This window comes from Mixophyes fleayi, chromosome 2 (genome assembly GCF_038048845.1).
Source record: "Mixophyes fleayi isolate aMixFle1 chromosome 2, aMixFle1.hap1, whole genome shotgun sequence".
In the NCBI taxonomy this organism is placed as follows: domain Eukaryota; kingdom Metazoa; phylum Chordata; class Amphibia; order Anura; family Limnodynastidae; genus Mixophyes; species Mixophyes fleayi.
In genome coordinates this window covers 141,190,424-141,210,061 of record NC_134403.1, presented here as the reverse complement: position 1 = coordinate 141,210,061, position 19,638 = coordinate 141,190,424, and the positions used below count along the sequence as shown (strand labels likewise).

Sequence of the window (19,638 nt, the reverse complement as noted above, 5' to 3'; positions counted from 1 at the left end):
TGGCAAAAACTTTAAAGATTTTGCTTCATCAACTTACATCACCCACTGCGGCCAAAGCTGCCAGGGCAGCCAAAGAGCCCAACATCGCTGCTAATGTTCTGTGAACAATCTATAACAGGGACACAGGAAAGAAATATCTGATTTTAGTGGAAAAGACATAAATGCCAACAGTAACATTCGAGGGTTACAAGGTAAAACATAGCATATTTAGAGAAGAAAAACCAAAAAATAAAAGTAGCCTTTTCTATGACCTATCATTTCTGATACACTATGGTAACCTTTCAAAGATCAATGTCAAAGAACCACATATAATCATTTTTATTGCAATTCAAATGAATTACGTCACAAAGGGCCAGATTTCTTAAAGGGCAAAAAACAGAAGTTTTGTCTCTTCTTTGCCCTAAACATGGAAAGGGTTAGCGCTAGCAATGTATTTTGCATGGAGGACAGTATTTAGTAAGTGTCTCAAGATGGTGTTAACAGAGAATATACTAAAAAAAATAAATTAGAAAGCAAAATAATTTCTTAATGGTGCACTATGTCTCTATAATTATCACAGTTTAACCTAATTCATCCAAAATATTTTACAAAGATTGGAGCAGCCTTACTACTGCAGAAAATAGTGTATGTCCCCGACTTGCCAAAGTGAATACTTTAATACAAAGAAAAAACACAGTGCTGAGGATAGGCAAACTTTTAAATATTAAAGTACCAACACAGTAAAAATAAAATATACACTATTATCAATACAAATAGAAAAATATATTAAGAACCACTTTATGCTGTTTGCAATATCATTAAAATTCTGAGGCTGCTCATGTATAATAATACAGTGTTTCTGGTTTTCTATTATCCAGTGTATCACACTGTTCCTCTGTGTAATGTTCTATTAACTAAGTATCAGCGTAAAATAGGTTGGCATAAACCGATTACTTCAAAAATTCACATAAAACTTGATGTTCAATGAAAATCCTCTCTCTGGTTGATTTTAATCTTTAACTTTGTGGTATAAAATAAGTCTCTTCACAGGAGATTGTGCAGACTTATGACTTGAAATAAACCAGTATATAATCTATATCAAAATTGGTATTCTTGTTTAAGTATATGTTAAATGCAGTTTTGTGTTAATGGAGTTCCTTATTTAGAATGTGACTTTCTTTTTTTACAGAACATCCACTGGGCCCATCTAATCTGCCCATTTTCTTTTGTATTAGCCTCTGGTAACCTCAAACCCTATTTGATCCTTCGCTCTTTGTAAGGATAACCGTATATCTATCCCAATCATGTTTAAATTGCTCTTTTGTATTGGCCTCTACCACCAGTGATGGGAGGCTATTCCACTTATCGACTACCCTTTCTGTAGTTTTTCCTTAAATTTCCTCTGACCCTACTTCCCTCCAGTATCAGTACTCGTGTTCTAATATTTCTCTTCCTTTGAAGGTTAGGGCTGAAGCCTCCTGTATGCGAAACTGAACAGCTGAATTATTTTATGAAGAAAAGAAAAAAACAAATAATGAAGATACAACATATTAAAACTACTATATATTTTTTATATATAGAGGCTTTTCTCTCATACCAACAGCTCAAACCAAGCAGCCAGTTCCACACATTAACTGACCCAAATACATGCAGTACAGCAGAGTGAAGCTTAAGATCTAGAACAGGGGTCGGCAACCCCCGGCACGCGTGCCAGACGTGGCACGCTGACCACTTTTGTCTGGCACGCCGACGCTTAAGCTGCTTCAATAAAACAGCCGCAGAAGCTCCGTTTCGGCCATCACCGGCTGCTTTACTGAAGCAGCTTCATTACCCATACTTCATTATGCCACAGTGAAGCTGCTTCATTACTGAAGCAGCTTCAGCAAAGCAGAAGCTCCGTTTCAGCCATCACCGGCTGTTTTATTGAAGCAACTCCCAGGTTTCTGAGTCTACAAAGGTAAGTAAGGGCAACAAATTGAGGGGCACATATACTTGGCATACTTTTTATTTGTGGGGGCAACTGTGGCATACTATGTATTTGTGGGGGCAACTGTCGCATAGTATGTATTTCTGGGGGCAACTGTGGCATGCTATGTTTCTAGGGGCAACTGTGGCATACTATAAGTTTCTGGGGGCAACTGTGGCATGCTATGTATTTCTGGGGGCAACTGTGGCATGCTATGTATTTCTGGGGGCAACTGTGGCATGCTATGTATTTCTGGGGGCAACTGTGGCATGCTATGTATTTCTGGGGGCAACTGTGGCATGCTATGTATTTCTGGGGGCAACTGTGGCATGCTATGTATTTCTGGGGGCAACTGTGGCATGCTATGTATTTCTGGGGGCAACTGTGGCATGCTATGTATTTCTGGGGCAACTGTGGCATACTATATATTTCTGGGGCAACTGTGGCATACTATATATTTCTGGGGGCAACTGTGGCATACTATATATTTATGGGGGCAACTGTGGCATACTATGTGTTTCTGGGGGCAACTGTGGCATACAATATTTTTATGGGGTCAAATGTGGCATGCTATGTATTTCGGGGGGCATTTGTGGCAAGCTATGTATTTCTGGGGGCAACTGTGGCATACTATATATTTATGGGGGCAACTGTGGCATACTATGTGTTTCTGGGGGCAACTGTGGCATACAATATTTTTATGGGGGCAACTGTGGCATGCTATGTATATCGGGGGGCATTTGTGGCAAGCTATGTATTTCTGGGGGCAACTGTGGCATACTATATATTTCTGGGGGCAACTGTGGCATGATATGTATTTCTGGGGGCAACTGTAGCATACTATAAGTTTCTGGGGGCAACTGTGGCAAAGTATGAATTGTAGTCACAACTATGAGGCATAAGATGAATTGGGGACACAATTATGAGGTATGATGTGAACTGGGGCACTACTAAGCGGCATAACGTTTTTTTGCTGAGAGGGGAGGGGACGGCTACAAATTGGCCGGGCCTGCTTGGTGGCCCGAGTCCTCACTGGAGACCTATCTTTGAAAATATTTTTTTTATCTTAAAAGTACTTTTTTTAAAATAAAATTATTGAGTGCAGGGGGGATCGGTGGTGGCTAAATCCCCTTCAGCTCAGGTATCTTCAGATGCCAGGTCATGTGACTGCAGTGGTCACATGGTACTCGGTGGGCTGCTGGATATCTTCCCATGCTGTGCAGTGGAGAATAAGGTAAGAAGAGGGTGTGCTGGAGACGGGCATGTGTGACTAAAGGTGCTGGGCAGAGGGGGGGCGAGTGTGATTAAAGAATGTGGGCAGAGGGAGACACGTGTGATTAAAGCATGTGGGCAGAGGGGACATATGTGAGCAAAGCTGCTGAGCAAGGGGGCATGTGTGAGTAATGCATTTTTCTGTAAGAGAGTGGCCTGGTGCTTTTCACCTGCTAGACATGCCCCCAATGATGTACTGCCACACCACCAATTGTACGACCACTTGCATGGTAAAAAAATGTTGTGGAGTGGCGGCGCAACATTTTTTTTTACCATGCTTGACTATAAAGGGGGACACATGAAGTTGCTGTACTGGGGCCATGAATTTCTCTAGGCAGCCGTGTATGTATCTATCTATATATATATATATATATATATATATATATATATATATATATATATATATATATATATATATATATATATATATATATATAACCACACCCAACTGGCACACCTGGGCTTCACTAGATTTTAGCCGGCACTCTGATAGAAAAAGGTTGCCAACCCCTGATCTAGAAGTTACCATTATGGCTGTAGATATTTTTCCCCATGGTGATAAATGTTAAATCTTGGCAACAAGTGTAGACGTTAAAAGGAATTCAAGACAATGGACCAAAACCTACATGATTTTGAGCATTGTCGACAATTAAACTAATTATTTCATTGTTTGATAGAACAGCTAAAGAGAAGTTCAATCAGCAAACTAATCAAAACATTTCAAAGCCTCATCGAACATGAATGTATTCATTGTTGAGCAAACAGAGTCTATTTTATATTGACTTACACCAGTTTCTACAATCTCAACATTTTTTGGGATCTTACTTGATGGTCTATCAAAGTGACTTGTATAATCATAAAATCTATGCAGTGAAAAAAATATATAGAAGAAATACATTGCTGTGATTGGCAGGTTTTAAAGTGTGATATGTATTCAGGTTGAGGAGTTTTGCAGAACACAGTATATTGTCAATAGGGCAGTTTAGCAAAAGGAATATGAATGTAGGAACAAGAAGCATAGCACTATGCAGTGAGCAGCAGTTAATTTTTTTTTGGTACAAGACAAAATTTAAAAAAACAAAACAAAAACATATAGTTAGTCGTTAAGCAATATTGCAAGATAAATATAAAAAGCCAGCAGAGGATGGAAAAACAGGATAATTGGGGAAAAGAAAATTAAAATAGGGAATGAGGGAATAAATGTTTTCTAGTATAAACTATTGGGATTCCTAGAAAGAAAGCCAGGAAAACTAGATGGAAAAAAATAAAAAAAAAGACCTCGGAGAGAGCGAATCGGAGCCTTCAACTTGTCAAACAATACCACGCATAGGAATGTAATAAAGCCCACATAAAACCACCATACATGAGAGGAGACGTCCTCAAGACGCAACAAGCATCAGAGGAGCAAAGCTGTATCGATACTCAAAGACCATATCTCCTCTAAGGAGGTATCAACGTTATATTATTTGGAGTTTAATTATACTTCACATTGAGATTTATTTGAATATTTTTTTTAGAGTGCATTTAGTTCTACGAGTTAGAAACATCACTCTTCAACAGAAGACCGGGATAACACACAAAAATTAAAGGAAATCTGATTGATAGCCTAAATGTCATATCTTCTGCATAAGACCAGATTATCACTATTTCACACTTTTGTTAATGGTCCATATAGCAAGAGACTCTTCCCTCTAAGATTTAGTCATTTTGACAAATTTAAAAGAGACTCTTCCCTCTAAGATTTAGTCATTTTGACAAATTTAAAAGTAAACAATCATCAAATTCTATATAATTGGCTCAAAGACCTGTAATAAATGCTATACTAATATTTATTTAGTCTTAGCACCAGAACTTCAAATGAGCAATTGCTGTGTGGATTACATGTGTTCATTATAAGCTACTCAATCAGTGTTAGAAACCATTGCCTACAACAACATGTATGCTCAGTATACTGTATTCTGCTAAAGGGAGCTGGTGCACAGATAATTCTTCTATAACTCTGAAGTTGGAAACAAAACGCAGATGAAGGTGAAAAGTGCTCATTAATTTTAGCTGACTCAAAACTATATATTTAGTGTAATGCCTTACTTATTTACCATTGTTTGAATCCAGAGTTAATATACTGCTTTAGTTTTAAAATAAAAAAAGTGATAAAAACACAAAATAGAAATATTGTTCAGTCAATGTTCTGGAACAATTTAAATCCCTTACCTCAAATATGATTAGCACATAAACTCCTGCTAAGATAATGGCAGCAATTGTTACTTGGGTCTCAATGCTCGCACTAAGGTACTGATGAGATAAAGACAGTGGAACGAGTTTCGACTCCTGTAGAAATGCTTGAATGCTTATTGAAATTGTATCACTGTGAAGAACGGGGAAATATAAGATTTGTCAGTTACAGACAATTAGTTTGGTATTCAAATAACCAAAACACAATTAGTAAATATCTACAGGTAGCAGCAACATTTCTTCATTGAGAGCATGAATATTTTCTTTTACCTGTTGATAGTTAATCATTCCTTGCTCACCATAGAGTACAATGTATGAGACTCAAATCACTTCTGCAATTAATGGATTAATGTCTGCATAGTTTAGGTTGGTGTCACACGAGCTGTTCTCTTTCAGTAGAAAAACTGCTTGGGGGAAAGTTCAATATTTGAGGAACACATCTGCTCTAAACATGAGCAGTTTTCGGAAAGCTGTTTACATGCTCACATGACTGGTGCAGGGGAAAGAACATAAACCTATGGAACACTTTTTGGTTCAGTTGTTTTCCTATGGGACTAAATAGTACATATATTTTATACACTGTCAGATCAAGAATTCTACTTGTGTAACACTAGCTCTGCAGAAAACAATTTTAAAAAGAATCATGATTATTTTCTTTTTAAATAAAATATGGTATCTCACATATTAATCACTTAAAACTCTGGTACTGCTGTGAGCATTTCCCATCTAGACCATATTTCTCACTTAATACAAAGATAAATGAAAAGCTGAAACCAAAACACAGATCATCAAGAAAAGAGGGAAAATGAATAATGATCAGGGTGATAAGGGCAATGTCGCACAAAGCTTTGCTGCTTTCATTTTGAAATACATGCATGTTGCCACACAAGTGAATTTTCTACTTACTACTGCAACAGTAAGATATATTTTTCCTGTACATGTCACGTTAGGAACTAAACTCTTGCCAGAAACTAGATACACATTGCTAGATACACACATATATACAGTGTTAAGGATAAGCGCAGACAACAACTGTCTTTATTTTGTATACATATATGGGCATTTATATTGCCATGCAGTTGGTACCATATATAATATGGGATATGCCAAGCGCAGGCTTCTTTCTTCTTTGGTGTTGCTGAAAACTGCCTAGATACTATGAATTATTACTCTTTATTTATAATGTGCCACAAAATGTCCACAGCACCGTACATTACATTTACAGTAGTATACAATCAACAGACAGAAATAATCCATTACACATTACGAAATACATGAAAACCAAAATACTACATTAGACCAGACACTTAGTAATGCAGATCAACTTCTTGACAGGACAGTGAGCGAGAGTGATGGTAATGTTCAAAGTGAAGCAGGCCTGACCTCAAGTAGACAGGGCTAGGGAAGCAGGCCTAGAGGAACAGAGGGTGATTGAACAGTAGAAGGACAACACAAGAAAAGGGCCCTGCTCATGAGAGCTTACATCCTAAAGGGAAGTGGAAAACACAAATAGGGTATAACCAAGTGGGGCAATGAGGCAAAGGAGTTAGGAAGAGGACTAATCTACTTGAAGAAGTGAGTTTTAAGGGAACATTTCAAGCCTTGAAGAATAGAGATTAGTGGGAATTGTGAAGACCAGAGAGAAGGAGGTTACAGCAATCAAGGCAAGAGATTAATAAAGTGAGTGAATAAGAGTTTTTGTGGCTTCCATGGTGGTAAAGGGCTGGATCTTGGATATGTTCCAGAGGTGGAGAGGGACTGAATAAGATGTTTAAAGAAGAGGGGGAAGTCAGCGGACATCAGATACAGAAAAGAGGGTAGTGAGGTAGAGAGGGGGGCAGGTAAGGGATTTCAAGAGAGCGCTCCTGCTGAGAGACTGCAGGAAAGAGCTTTTCAGGAAAGATTTTTACACATTAAAGAACTTCTTCCCCTGTGTGTTGAGGGTGGGTAGGGGATCAGCCCATCAGTGTGACGTGTGGAATATCTGCAGGATGCCCCAGTTAAATCATGCTAGATGGGGACCTTTTTCTAGATCAGATGTTTTTAAACCAGTGGGTCAGGATCCCAAGTGAGGTCCTGGAATCAGTTGACAGGGTATCTTCTTTGCAATATTTTAACTGAGAAATACAACTCTGGTCACAAAACAATGGTACACTGACACTTTTGAGCACCTTTGGATTAGATAAAACAGAAGGTCAATTTAAAAAGGAACAGTGCCTCATACAGCATTTGGTTGTATTGGTGATCCTGAAACATGTGTCCCTGACCGATTACTCCAGGGTCAACTATTATATATTATACTATTATATATTTATAGAAGGAATGTTGAAATATTCATTCAAATACAATCTGCTTGAGACATCTACTATTGGGTATACATCTTATTTGTTGTTACGGACACAATTTTCTGTGAACTTTATTCAGTGAAAACTAGTATTTTCTATTATTTATATGTGTAAGGGTAACTAACCAGATTAGCATTAAGAAGCGTTTCATCATAGTAAACGTGCACACAAATTGTAAAACTAACCTGTTTAATATTTCAAATGTTTTTTTTCTTACAATATGTTCCTTTCTTCTTGAGTTTAAAGCTAGTGTCCAGTTGTAAATAATCTGCAAAACATTAAGAAGTTGTTTTATAACAAGAAACATTTGAAATTGCTCATCCTTAGCTGCCCAGGGATATACAGATTACAGAACACATTTCTTTGATTGCATAATTACATCACCAGTTCTATTAGGCACATACAGTTTGAATGACTGACATCATTCAGTACCTCTGCACACTCCTGATCCCGGCTTGTTCTGTGCAATAGACCAACATTTCTAACACTGGGCATACTGGGATACCCTGTATGCTACCTTGGATGTAACTGTCAATGTTTTGCTACCAACCTGTGTAGGGCGACGCCTTCTTGAAACAGGATCATCAATCTGTGTAATTTGTATGAGGATATATTCCTCATTTCTTCTATCAATCAAATCTCCAGCAAAGGGTCCATCAACTTCAAGTTTTAAAAGTGCAGAGTCTCGAAAATCTGTAAGATTTGCAGCTTGTAGGATAGTGTTAAGGGTTCATGAAGTACAAAATCATACGAATGTTTACTATCTTTTAAATATAAAGCACCAACATTGATCACGATATTGTATATTGGGAACATAAAACATACTGGTTCCGAAATAAATGAAGAAAAAACCCTGGACTGAACAATGTTCAATGAAAATGTAAAATCGAATAGGAAATGAAGCAAAATGATACAGAATTTATATATATATATATATATATATATATATATATATATATATATATATATATATATATTAGGGATGTGCACGGGCGACTTTTGAGGTCTCGTGTTTTGTGTTTTGGATCCGGATTTTCTCAAAGTTTTGGGTTCGGATTTGTTTCGCAAAACACCTGCCGAAAGGTTTTGGTTCGGATTTAAGGTTTTGGATTCGGATTTTTTTTGAAAAAAGCATAAAAAGTTAAAAAATCTATTTTTTGGGCTTATTTTCACTCCTACGCTATTATTGACCTCAATAACATTCAATAACAAGCATTTCCACTAATTTACCGTGTATTCTGAACACCTCACAATATAGTTCTTAGTCCAAAACGTTGCAACGAGCTATCTTTCTGGGCTGCGTAGTGGAGTGGTCCCCACAATATAATAAGAAAACCATCAACTGGTCTTAATCGCACCAAAACATGTACCTGGACTGCATAGAGGAGTGGGTCACCACAATATAAATTAAAAACCCTGAACTTGTATGATTCGCACCAATAATGTACCTGGACTGCGTAGAGGAGTGGGTCACCACAATATAAATTAAAAACCCTGAACTTGTATGATTCGCACCAATAATGTACCTGGACTGCGTAGAGGAGTGGGTCACCACAATATAAATTAAAAACCCTGAACTTGTATGATTCGCTCCAATAATGTACCTGGACTGCGTAGAGGAGTGGGTCACCACAATATAAATTAAAAACCCTGAACTTGTATGATTCGCTCCAATAATGTACCTGGACTGCGTAGAGGAGTGGGTCACCACAATATAAATTAAAAACCCTGTACTTGTATGATTCGCACCAATAATGTACCTGGACTGCGTAGAGGAGTGGGTCACCACAATATATATAATAAGAAAACCAACAACTGGTATGAATCTCACCGAATAAAGTACCTGGACTGCGTAGAGGAGTGGGTCACCACAATATTATTAAAAAACCCTACACAGGTCTGAATTCCACCAAAAAAGGGTATGGACTGCGTAGTGTGGTGTGCCCGGAACACAATTTTTTACAGCGCAAACAATATAATTTAAAAATTGGGCATCAACTGTCACCGTTTTTTATTATCTGATACACCTAAATATGGATTGCACAGTGGAGTGGCCCCGGTAGTAAATTTGGTGCCGGGGCCACAATACCTCCTCCAACTTCCAAGTGTAGTGTTTATAAAGACAGACAGCGTCGAAGTGTTATTAGTTGACTTTCTTAACCCTAAAATTGTCCCTGTTGCAAATATTCGTGTAATGGACAGTTACTTTTTCATTGAAAGACTCAAGCTTTCAAGTGTAGTGTTTATAAAATATAAACAACAATACAGTAGTTTTAGAGCACGTCAATACCTCTTGTTTTAAATTATGACAGGGCATTTTACTTTTGGTTTAATTTCTTGAATTTGTTTAAATTTGGTTTTACTTTTTGAACATGGCAAACGACTGTTGATTGGTCATATAATGCAAAAAAAAAAGTTCCAAGATGGAATTGTCCTTGGGCCCTCACACCCACCCTTATGTTGTTGAAATAGGACATGCACACTTTAACAAACCAATCATTTCAGCGACATGGCCTACCAAACAACTTTGGCAGAAATGATTGGTTTGTTTGGGCCCCCACACCGAAAAAGCTATTCATCTCTCCCTGTACAGACTAAACAGGCTCTACTGAGGCAAGATGTCGTCCTCATCCTCAACCTCTGATTCCTCTCCCCCTACAGTGTGTACTTCCTCCTCATCACACATTATCAATTCGTCCCCGCTGGATTTCACAACCACAGGTCCCTCTGTACTATCTGGAGGGCAGTGCTGTACTTCATTGAGGAATTGATTATTCATTTTTATAAACATCATTTTTTCAACATTATGAGGAAGCAACCTCCTTCGCCGCTCACTGACCAGGTTCCCCGCTGCACTAAAAACTCTTTCCGAGTACACACTGGAGGGGGGACAACTCAGGTAAAATAGAGCCAGTTTGTACAGGGGCTTCCAAACTGCCTTTTTTTCCTGCCAGTAACAATATGGACTGTCTGACATGTCTACTTGGATGGTGTCAGCAAAGTAATCATCCACAATTTTTTCTATTGTGACAGCATCCAATGCAGCGAGAGTAGACATGTCTGCAATGGTTGGCAGGTCCTTCAGTCCGGACCAGATGTTATCAGCATCCCCGCCAGCGCCTCTTTTGGGAAAACTGAGCTTTTTCCTCGCAGCCATAGATGTGGAAGAAAATGAGGGTGGAGCTGTTGGCATGTCACGGTCCTCTTCAGAGGACAATCTCCTGACCAGCAGGTCTTTGCACCGCTGTAGACTTGTGTCCGCCGGAAACAGAGACACAACATACGCTTTAAACCAAGGATCGAGCACGGTGGCCAGAATATATTCCTCTGAATTTAAAAGAGTGACCACCCTCTGATCCTGGCAAAGCATACGAAGGGCTACATCCGCAAGAGCTACATGCTTAGTGTAATCGCAATGGCTTACCAGCTCCTCCCTCACTTTCTCCAGCTGCTTCTGCAACAGCCTGATCAGGGGAATGACCTGACTCAAGCTGGCAGTGCCGGAACTGACTTCTCGTGTGGCAAGTTCAAATGGCTGCAGAACCTTGCACAACACGGAAATCAGTCTCCACTGCGCTTGAATGAGGCGCATCCCCACTCCTTTGCCTATGTCGTAGGTGGCTGTGTAGGCCTGAATGGCCTTTTGCTGCTCCTCCATCCTCTGCAGCATATAGAGGGTGGAGTTCCAGCGCGTCACAACCTCTTGTTTGAGGTGATGGCAGGGCAGGTTCATGCTTTTTTGATGTGCCTCTAGTCTGCGGTAGGCACTGGCTGAATGCCGAAAGTGTCCAGCAATTTTGCGCGCCACCGCAAGCATCTCCTGCACACCCCTGTCACTCTTGAGGTAATGCTGCACCACCAAATTAATGGTGTGGGCAAAACATGGGACGTGTTGGAAATTGCCCATATTTAATGCCCGCACAATGTTACTGGCATTGTCTGACACCACAAATCCCCATGAGAGTCTAAGTGGGGTAAGCCACTGGGAGATAATTTCCCTCATTTTCTCTAATATGTTGTCAGCGTTGTGCCTCTTATTAAAGCCTGTAATACACAATGTTGCCTGCCTTTGCACGAGCCGCCATTTTGTAGTTGCTGCTACTGATGCAGCTGTTGCTGTTGCTGCGGAAGGGGATGCATCTACCCAGTGGGCTGTCACAGTCATATAGTCCTTCGTTTGCCCAGAACCACTTGTCCACATGTCCGTGGTTAAGTGGACAGTGGGTACAACCGCATTTTTTAGAGCACTGAGGACACTTGATCGTACTTCTCTGTACATTTTTGGTATCGCCTGCCTAGTGAAGTGGAATCTCGACGGGATTTGGTACCGGGGACACAATACCTCCATCAACCCTCTAAATCCCACTCCACTGATGGCGGACACCGGGCGCACGTCTAACACCAACATTGCAGTTACAGCCGCAGTTATACGCTTTGCAATAGGGTGACTACTATCGTATTTTGTGGTCATGGCAAACGACTGTTGGACGGTCAATTGTTTTGTGAAAGACTTAGCGGTCTTACGACTTCCCCTCTGGGAAGATGACCGACTAACAGCAGCAACAGCAGCAGTGGCAGTAGTAGGCGTACCGCTGCAGGATTCTTCGGATGAATCCCGTATTGAGGAGGACTCAGTCTGGCTGCTGACTTGGGATGCAGGACTGAATCTGATGGAGATTGTGGAGGAAGTTGACGAGGAGGGTGTTGCTGGTGTGTATCCAACTGGACCACGGGATTTAGGTGTCCCTGTACCGATGAGGGTCCTAGCCCCAGTTCCTGAACTAACCACTGAACTATGAAGGTTATTCAGGTGACGTATAAGGGAGGATGTTCTTAGGTGGGCAAGATCCTTACCCCTGCTTATTTGAGCTTTACATAAGCTACATATGGCCATACATTGGTTGTCTGGATTTGGATAAAAATAACTCCAGACCGAAGAGGTGCATTTTTTGGTCTTCTGACCAGTCATGACGATGGGCTTTTTCATCCCATGGACATCAGCTGTTTCCCCCCCTGGTGCCTCATTTACAATAACCACATCACCATCCTCATCAAGTTCCTCCACAGCGCCAGCTACATCATCAATAGGCTCCTCCCGAGCCACCTCTTCCCGTACAGTGATGGGAAGGTCAGGCTTGACAACCACCAACACCCTTGGACTCGCCTTGAGGATTTGTGATAATTTCTCTTTAGAAGGCAGAGTTGTTTGCCGTTTTGTTGCTGACAGCATAACTGTCTTCAATTTTTTGTAGGGGGGGGGGAGGAGGAGGAGGGATAAGATCCGTGGGTGAAGCTGAACCACTAGTCATGAACACGGGCCAGAGCCTAAGCCGTTCCTTGCCACTCCGTGTCGTAAATGGTATATTGGCAACTTTACGTTTCTCCTCAGATGATTTTAAGTTTCTCTTTTTGCTACTTTTTCTTAACTTGGGCTTTTTGGATTTTACATGCCCGGTACTACGAGATTGGGCATCGGGCTTGGAAGACGACGTTGATGGCATTTCATCGTCTATGTCATGACTAGTGGCAGCAGCTTCAGCATTAGGAGGAAGTGGGTCTTGATCTTTCCCTACTTTATCCTCCAAATTTTTGGTCTCCATTATATGTAGCACAAGATACTGCAGAATGTGTGAACTTGGTAATATTGCAGTACCAATGGACTTATACTGCTGGATTGGTTTTGCAAATTTGGTTATAATTACTTTTTTTTTTAAATTTTTTATTTTAATATTTTTTATAACTTTTTTTTTATTTTTTAAAAACTTGGGAATAATGGGGAAATAACTATGCCCTTAGAAGCACAGAGCACAGGACACAGCACCACTGGACTGAACAGGACACAGCACAGGACCCAGCAGCACTACGGAACTCAGCAGGACAGAGCACAGGACACAGTACCACTGGACTGATACTGCAGAATGTGTGAACTTTGTAATATTGCAGTACCACTGGACTTTTACTGCTGAATGTGTGAACTTGGTAATATTGCAGTACCAATGGGCTTATACTGCAGGATTGGTTGTGCAAATTTTGTGGTAATTAAAAAAAAATTAAATTAGTTTTTGGTATTTTTTTAAATAACTTTTTTTTATTTTTTTAAACACAGGGGAATATTGGGGAAATAACTATGCCCTTAGAAGCACAGAGCACAGGACACAGCACCACTGGACTGAACAGGACACAGCACAGGACCCAGCAGCACCACTGACCTCAGAAGGACAGAGCACAGGACACAGCACCACTGGACTGAGCACAGCACAGGACACAGCACCACTGGACTGAGCACAGCACAGCACAGCACAGCACAGCACTGAACTGAACAGCACGAGATATAGCAGGACAGAGGACCACCTAACACACCCTCCCTCTACCCTGATCAATGCCCGAGTGAAGATGGCGGCGACTAGCGGGGAATTTATAGGATCCGAGTATCGCGAGATCCGACAACGGGATTATGAGTCAGAGCCTCAGTTCAGATTTGAATTTGGCGCCAATACCCGGATCTGTCAGTTACCCCTACTGTGACCAATATATGGCTAATTTGTATATGTACTATCATTATTATTATTATTATTATCTTTTATTTGTTAAGCGCCACAAGGTTTCCGCAGCGCCGCACATAGTACAAACAGTAGACTATACAGGGTATAACAGTACAGAACAATAAACAAAAAACGGGATTTATACTTACGATAAATCTTTTTTTCTGAGTCCATCTGGGGGACACTCCTTAACCATGGGGTTGAGTCGGGGGGAGGAGTCTGGCACCAAAAGAGTTCTCTTTTTTCAGCTGACAGCATATCACCCCCGCCAATTCCCCACATACCTCAGTTTGATTACAAAAGCCATTAGGAAGATAGGCCAATCAACAAAGACACACCACTCAACCGAGGGGGGAGTGGAGACAAAACAACGAAAAGACGGGGGGAATCGGAGTGTCCCCCAGATGGACTCAGAGAAAAAGATTTATCGTAAGTATAAATCCCGTTTTCTTTTTCATCCATCTGGGGGACACTCCTTAACCATGTGGACTTACAAAAGCAATCCCTCTGAAGGGTGGGACCGCTCTGATCTCCTTGCACGCAGAACACTACGGCCAAAGGAGGTGTCCCCAGACGCAAATATATTAAATTGGTAGAATTTCGTAAAGGTATGGACCGAGGACCAGGTACTACGGACATAAGCCTCCCTGATAGTCAGGGTAAGCCATCTGGCAATAGTTTGCTTAGATGCTGGCCATCCCCGTTTGGAAAAGTCAAACAACACAAATAGAGACTCTGTCTTACGTATCTTTGCAGATCTCTTAACATATATACGTAATGCCCTCACTACGTGCAAATATTTATTTGTCTTTGTTCCAGGAGTCTGAGGGTCCTCTCTCTACGGGACCCTGTAGGGCAGGTTTTACCTGCAGCCCCAAGGCCTTGCTAGGACATCCCTTATCAGTGAATCCCTTGTTCTTGCGCAGAACTCTGGGACTTCCCTGTCTTTTGTTCGGTTCTTGTCCAGCAACCACCAGCTGAGGACCTACCTCCTCCACTGGTACCTCGAACATGGGAATGCTCCTCTGGGGTGGGACCCTGCCCAGGGTAAGGTCACGAAAGATGTCACCATCTTTCCCAGCAGCTTCAAAGACCTGGCTACTGACAGCCTCCTGTCTGACAGGATCCTGCCTGTCCACTCCATCTAGGACCTCAACTTGTCCTGTGAAGACAACCTTCTGCTGTGTACCAAGTCCCTCACTAGTCTCAAGAAACTCATTCTTAGACTAGGGATTCTCTGTGACCCTTTCAGACTCTAGAAGTTCGGTCATAGACTGAACAACTCGTCTAGCCTTAGCACCCTGAATGGGTGTGACTAAAACCTTTTCCCTTACTGGAAATTCTAAGCCTGTATAGCTTTATCTGAACAAAGCAAATAGACAGCCCTGAGCTCTTTCTGATTTGACAGAAGCCAGCAAGGTAATTTTTTTCAAAACCTGAGGTGAGCTGGTCCCATGAATTCTATCACGATATTCTGGACCTACTCGTCTACCGAGGACCCTGTCTGCTGCCGGGCAAACCCAAGCAGCCGTCCTTCCACCCCACCCTCTGGAACCAGAGGTGGGTGGTAGTCATGCTGCTGGTCTATCCGGCAGCTTGGCGGAAGAAGCTCTCTGCGCCGCAGGGGCAAAGGATGACCTTCCCCTACGGGACTGTCTCCTGGATTCTACGGCCCCTGGATTGGTAGTCTGGCCCCTGCCAGACCCGCCCCCATAAGGAGGTCTTGGAGCCCTAGGTCTTGGAGTATTTACAGGCAAGGACGTCTTCTTGCCCCCTGAAGCCTTAAAAATCCAAGAGTCTAATTCTGGACCAAATAGCATCCCACCCGTATACGGGATGGATTCTAATGATCGTTTAGACTCTGAATCCGCATTCCAAGCCCTTAACCATAACGCCCTTCTAGCTACTACAGCTGTAGCTGAAATAGACGAAGCTATGGAGGCCGAATTATGGGCCGCTTCATATACATAGCCTGCTGCCTCTCTTAGCTGCATGGCCAGAGGCAGTAAATCTGAATCCTGCAAGGCAGACTCTAACTGCCCTGCCCAGACTTCCATGGCCCTAGCTACCCAGGTAGAGGACAATGCTGGCCTGAGGCTAATACCGGCGGCCGAGAAGATTGACTTCAGCAGGGATTCTAATTTCTTGTCAGTTGCGTCCTGTAAGGTCGCTGACCCGGGTACAGGTAGTGTAGTCTGACGAACCAATCTCGCACACAGGTGCATCCACCTTTGCCACCTGTTTCCAACGGGTCATATCCTCCTCCTGAAGGGGATACAATACGCCAAACTTCCTTGGCATAGAGAACATTTTATCTGGATATTTCCAAGAGGACTCTACAATATCCCTCAACTCAGCTGAGGGAGGGAACCTGACTACCTGCTTAAAAGCCTTCTTAAAGAGGGAGCGGTCCAAGGACTTTGTCTCCTCTACTTCAGCAAACACCAGGGTCTGACGAACTGCTCTTACCAGATCGTCCATACCCTGGTGCCTAGAGTTTCCTTCTGACTCTATAATGGACACATCTGAATCGTCCAACAATTCCCCCTCCTCCTCTGAGGAACTCTCAGAGTCTGACACTGACCACAGCGCTTTAGCTGTTTGTCTACGTCTTTTAACACTACGCTTGTGTCTGGGGTTCTCCAGTAGATGGGTAAGCCGGTCCAGGCTCTTAACCACCGCTGACCAACCCACCTCTCCTATCTGGGAAACCCCCGGGAGGGCTGGGGAGGGAAATAAAGCGACCCCTGGGGAAAACGACTCATCTGTCATTCCTACTGTTATACCCTGAGAAACCACAGATGTAGCTGGGGTCTCAACTGGTTTACATAACAGATTTACAAGGGTATTAACTCCCTGTGTTAAGTCAGCCGCCCACTCAGGAGGATCTACCGTTATGGTGGAGGTGTCTATAGGCTGTTTCACAGGAGCCACAGTGCAGGCTGCACAGAGCCCCACCTGATCCAGCCGTTCACTTGTTAATTTAACATTACATTTTGAACAGACACTATGTTTGGTACGTGTTGTTTTGCTTTTATCTGCCATCACAAGATAAGAAAAACTAAATCACGTTTCAAAATTCACAAACACTTCTCCAAATTATCAGAAAATACAGATTAGGTTATATTAACATATCATAGTATTTCTGATTTAAATAAGACAGGCTTGGAGAACTTTATAGTTTTCTCATAAACAACAGTTCTCTCAACACATCATTATCTTATAATATACATGTCTACACATGCACACACATACACACAGAAGAAATAAAAGTGATACTCAGCGGGGAAGATATGTGTCAACAGTGCACTTTTCTTCAAATGACTGCTGCAACTGTCCTCCTTTTGAAGTTTGGCGCCAAAAAGGGATCTTCCACGTGCTCACTCAGCGGGGGAGGGGAAGAGGTGCTTCTCAACACATTTCCCTACCACTGGAATCTCCTTCTGTGTCTCTGCTAACAGCGATTTCCCCATTCTACTTAGGTGAAATCCTGTTGCTTTATCTTTCTCACATTTTGCTACCACACCACAAAATACAGGTACATATTTATCTATAAACCAGTCAAAAGATAGTATTTCTGTTCCTTTTCCTCTATATAGAGAGTATAAGGTATAATTAGTCAAGCTGAAAGGCTGCAGCAGGCTTTTCAGTAATGACTGCAATTAGCACAGAACACCTGGGCCCATTTAGCATTACATTTGGAACAGACAATATGTTTGGCACGCCCAAACACTTCCACAACCTTTATCAGAAAATACAGACTAGGTTATTTAACATATCATAGTATTTCTGATTAAATAAGACAGGTTTGGAGACCTTTATAGTTTTCCTTAAACACAGTTCTCTCAACACCTCATAGTCTTATAATACACATGCATACACAGAAGAAACAAAGTGATACTTAGCGTGGAAGATATGTGTCAACAGTGCACTTCTCTCCAAATGACTGTTGCATCTGTCCTCCTTTTGAACTTTGGCGCCAAAAGGGATCTTCCACGTGCTCACTCAGCAGGGGGGGGGGGAAGCGGTGTTCCTCAAACACATTCCCCTTCCACTGGCTCTCCTTCTGTGTTTTGCCCTTTCTCTTATATTAGGGGAAAACCTGTTAGAATGTGTTCCCCGCTAGCGCTATTCAAAGCGCGCCATCCTCAAGAATTCACTGCCATCCCCATGGGAGGAGGAACTTGGTATACTCCAGCTGGCTTCCGGAGAACCTCAGCAGTAAAGGCGCTCTCTGCCTAATGGCAGCGCCCGTCCTGCATCAGCGGGGAGAGTCTCTTGCCGACTGCTTCCCGCTGTGAGAAGCGCTTCTTACCTCTCTGTCAGTGGGGCCACCCCCCCTCGACAGGCGCTTCTCCCACGAATCGTTTACACGGAGCCTCTCGCCACTGTCAAAAGAAAAAAAACTGCAAAAGAAAAGGAAAAAACCTATAACCAGTGAACCCTGTTCACTGTCTCTCTTGGAGCTGTTCAGGTGCAACCTTCTTCCAAGGGCACCCAATTCAAACTGAGGTATGTGGGAATTGGCGGGGGTGATATGCTGTCAGCTGAAAAAAGTTAACTCTTTGGGTGCCAGACTCCTCCCCTCGACTCAACCCCATGGTTAAGGAGTGTCCCCCAGATGGATGAAAGAGAAAGTACCAATACTTCAGAAACTCCAGGCAGGCAGATACAACAGACACGGAGCAGAAGAACAGGTAAGGAGACAGGAGGGTAGAGGGCCCTGCTCATACGAGCTTACATCCTAAGGGAGGGTAAAACAGACCAGGCACAATAGGAGCCAGTTGAGGGAATGGGAGAGAGGGGAGAATGAGCGGAGGAGATGGGGGTTAAGTGGATGGTTGGTAGGCTTTGAGAAAGAGGTGAGTTTTGAGTGCACGTTTGAAGGAGCACAGAGTAGGAGAGAGGCGGATGGAACGAGGGAGGTCATTCCAGTGAAGGGGGGCTGCACGGGAAAAGTCCTGGATTCTGGAATGGGAAGAGGTGATCAGAGTGGAGGAGAGGCGGCGGTTATTGGCCGAGCGCAGGGAGTGTGAATGGAGAGGAGGTTAGAGATATAAGGGGCAGTAGAGTGGGAGAGAGCCTTGTAAGTGGTGGTGAGGAGTTTGAAAAGAATTCTGTAGGGGAAGAATTCTGTACTATATGCAACCTTTATGCTTCTGTACCTGAATTTATACAGCTCGCATACACAATATTTTCAGTTTTAGTGACTAATTAACCTTGTAAAGAGAACTAAATTATAGGGTATTCTTCACAACATTGTTGAACTTGCATAAAAATCATATATATATATATATATATA

General features: G+C 42.2%; 1 protein-coding gene across 1 annotated transcript in view; it reads right to left on the bottom strand.

Moving 5' to 3' along the window:
- OCA2 (OCA2 melanosomal transmembrane protein) overlaps positions 1–19,638 on the bottom strand; it is a 264,425-nt gene that overhangs the window by 155,682 nt on the left and 89,105 nt on the right. Inside the window, exons 7-10 of the mRNA XM_075200107.1 lie at positions 8,345–8,502; positions 7,980–8,062; positions 5,429–5,582; positions 38–109 (exon numbers count right to left, since the gene is read on the bottom strand). Coding sequence (XP_075056208.1) covers positions 38–109; positions 5,429–5,582; positions 7,980–8,062; positions 8,345–8,502 — 467 coding nt within the window. The remainder of the gene's footprint in view (positions 1–37; positions 110–5,428; positions 5,583–7,979; positions 8,063–8,344; positions 8,503–19,638) is intronic.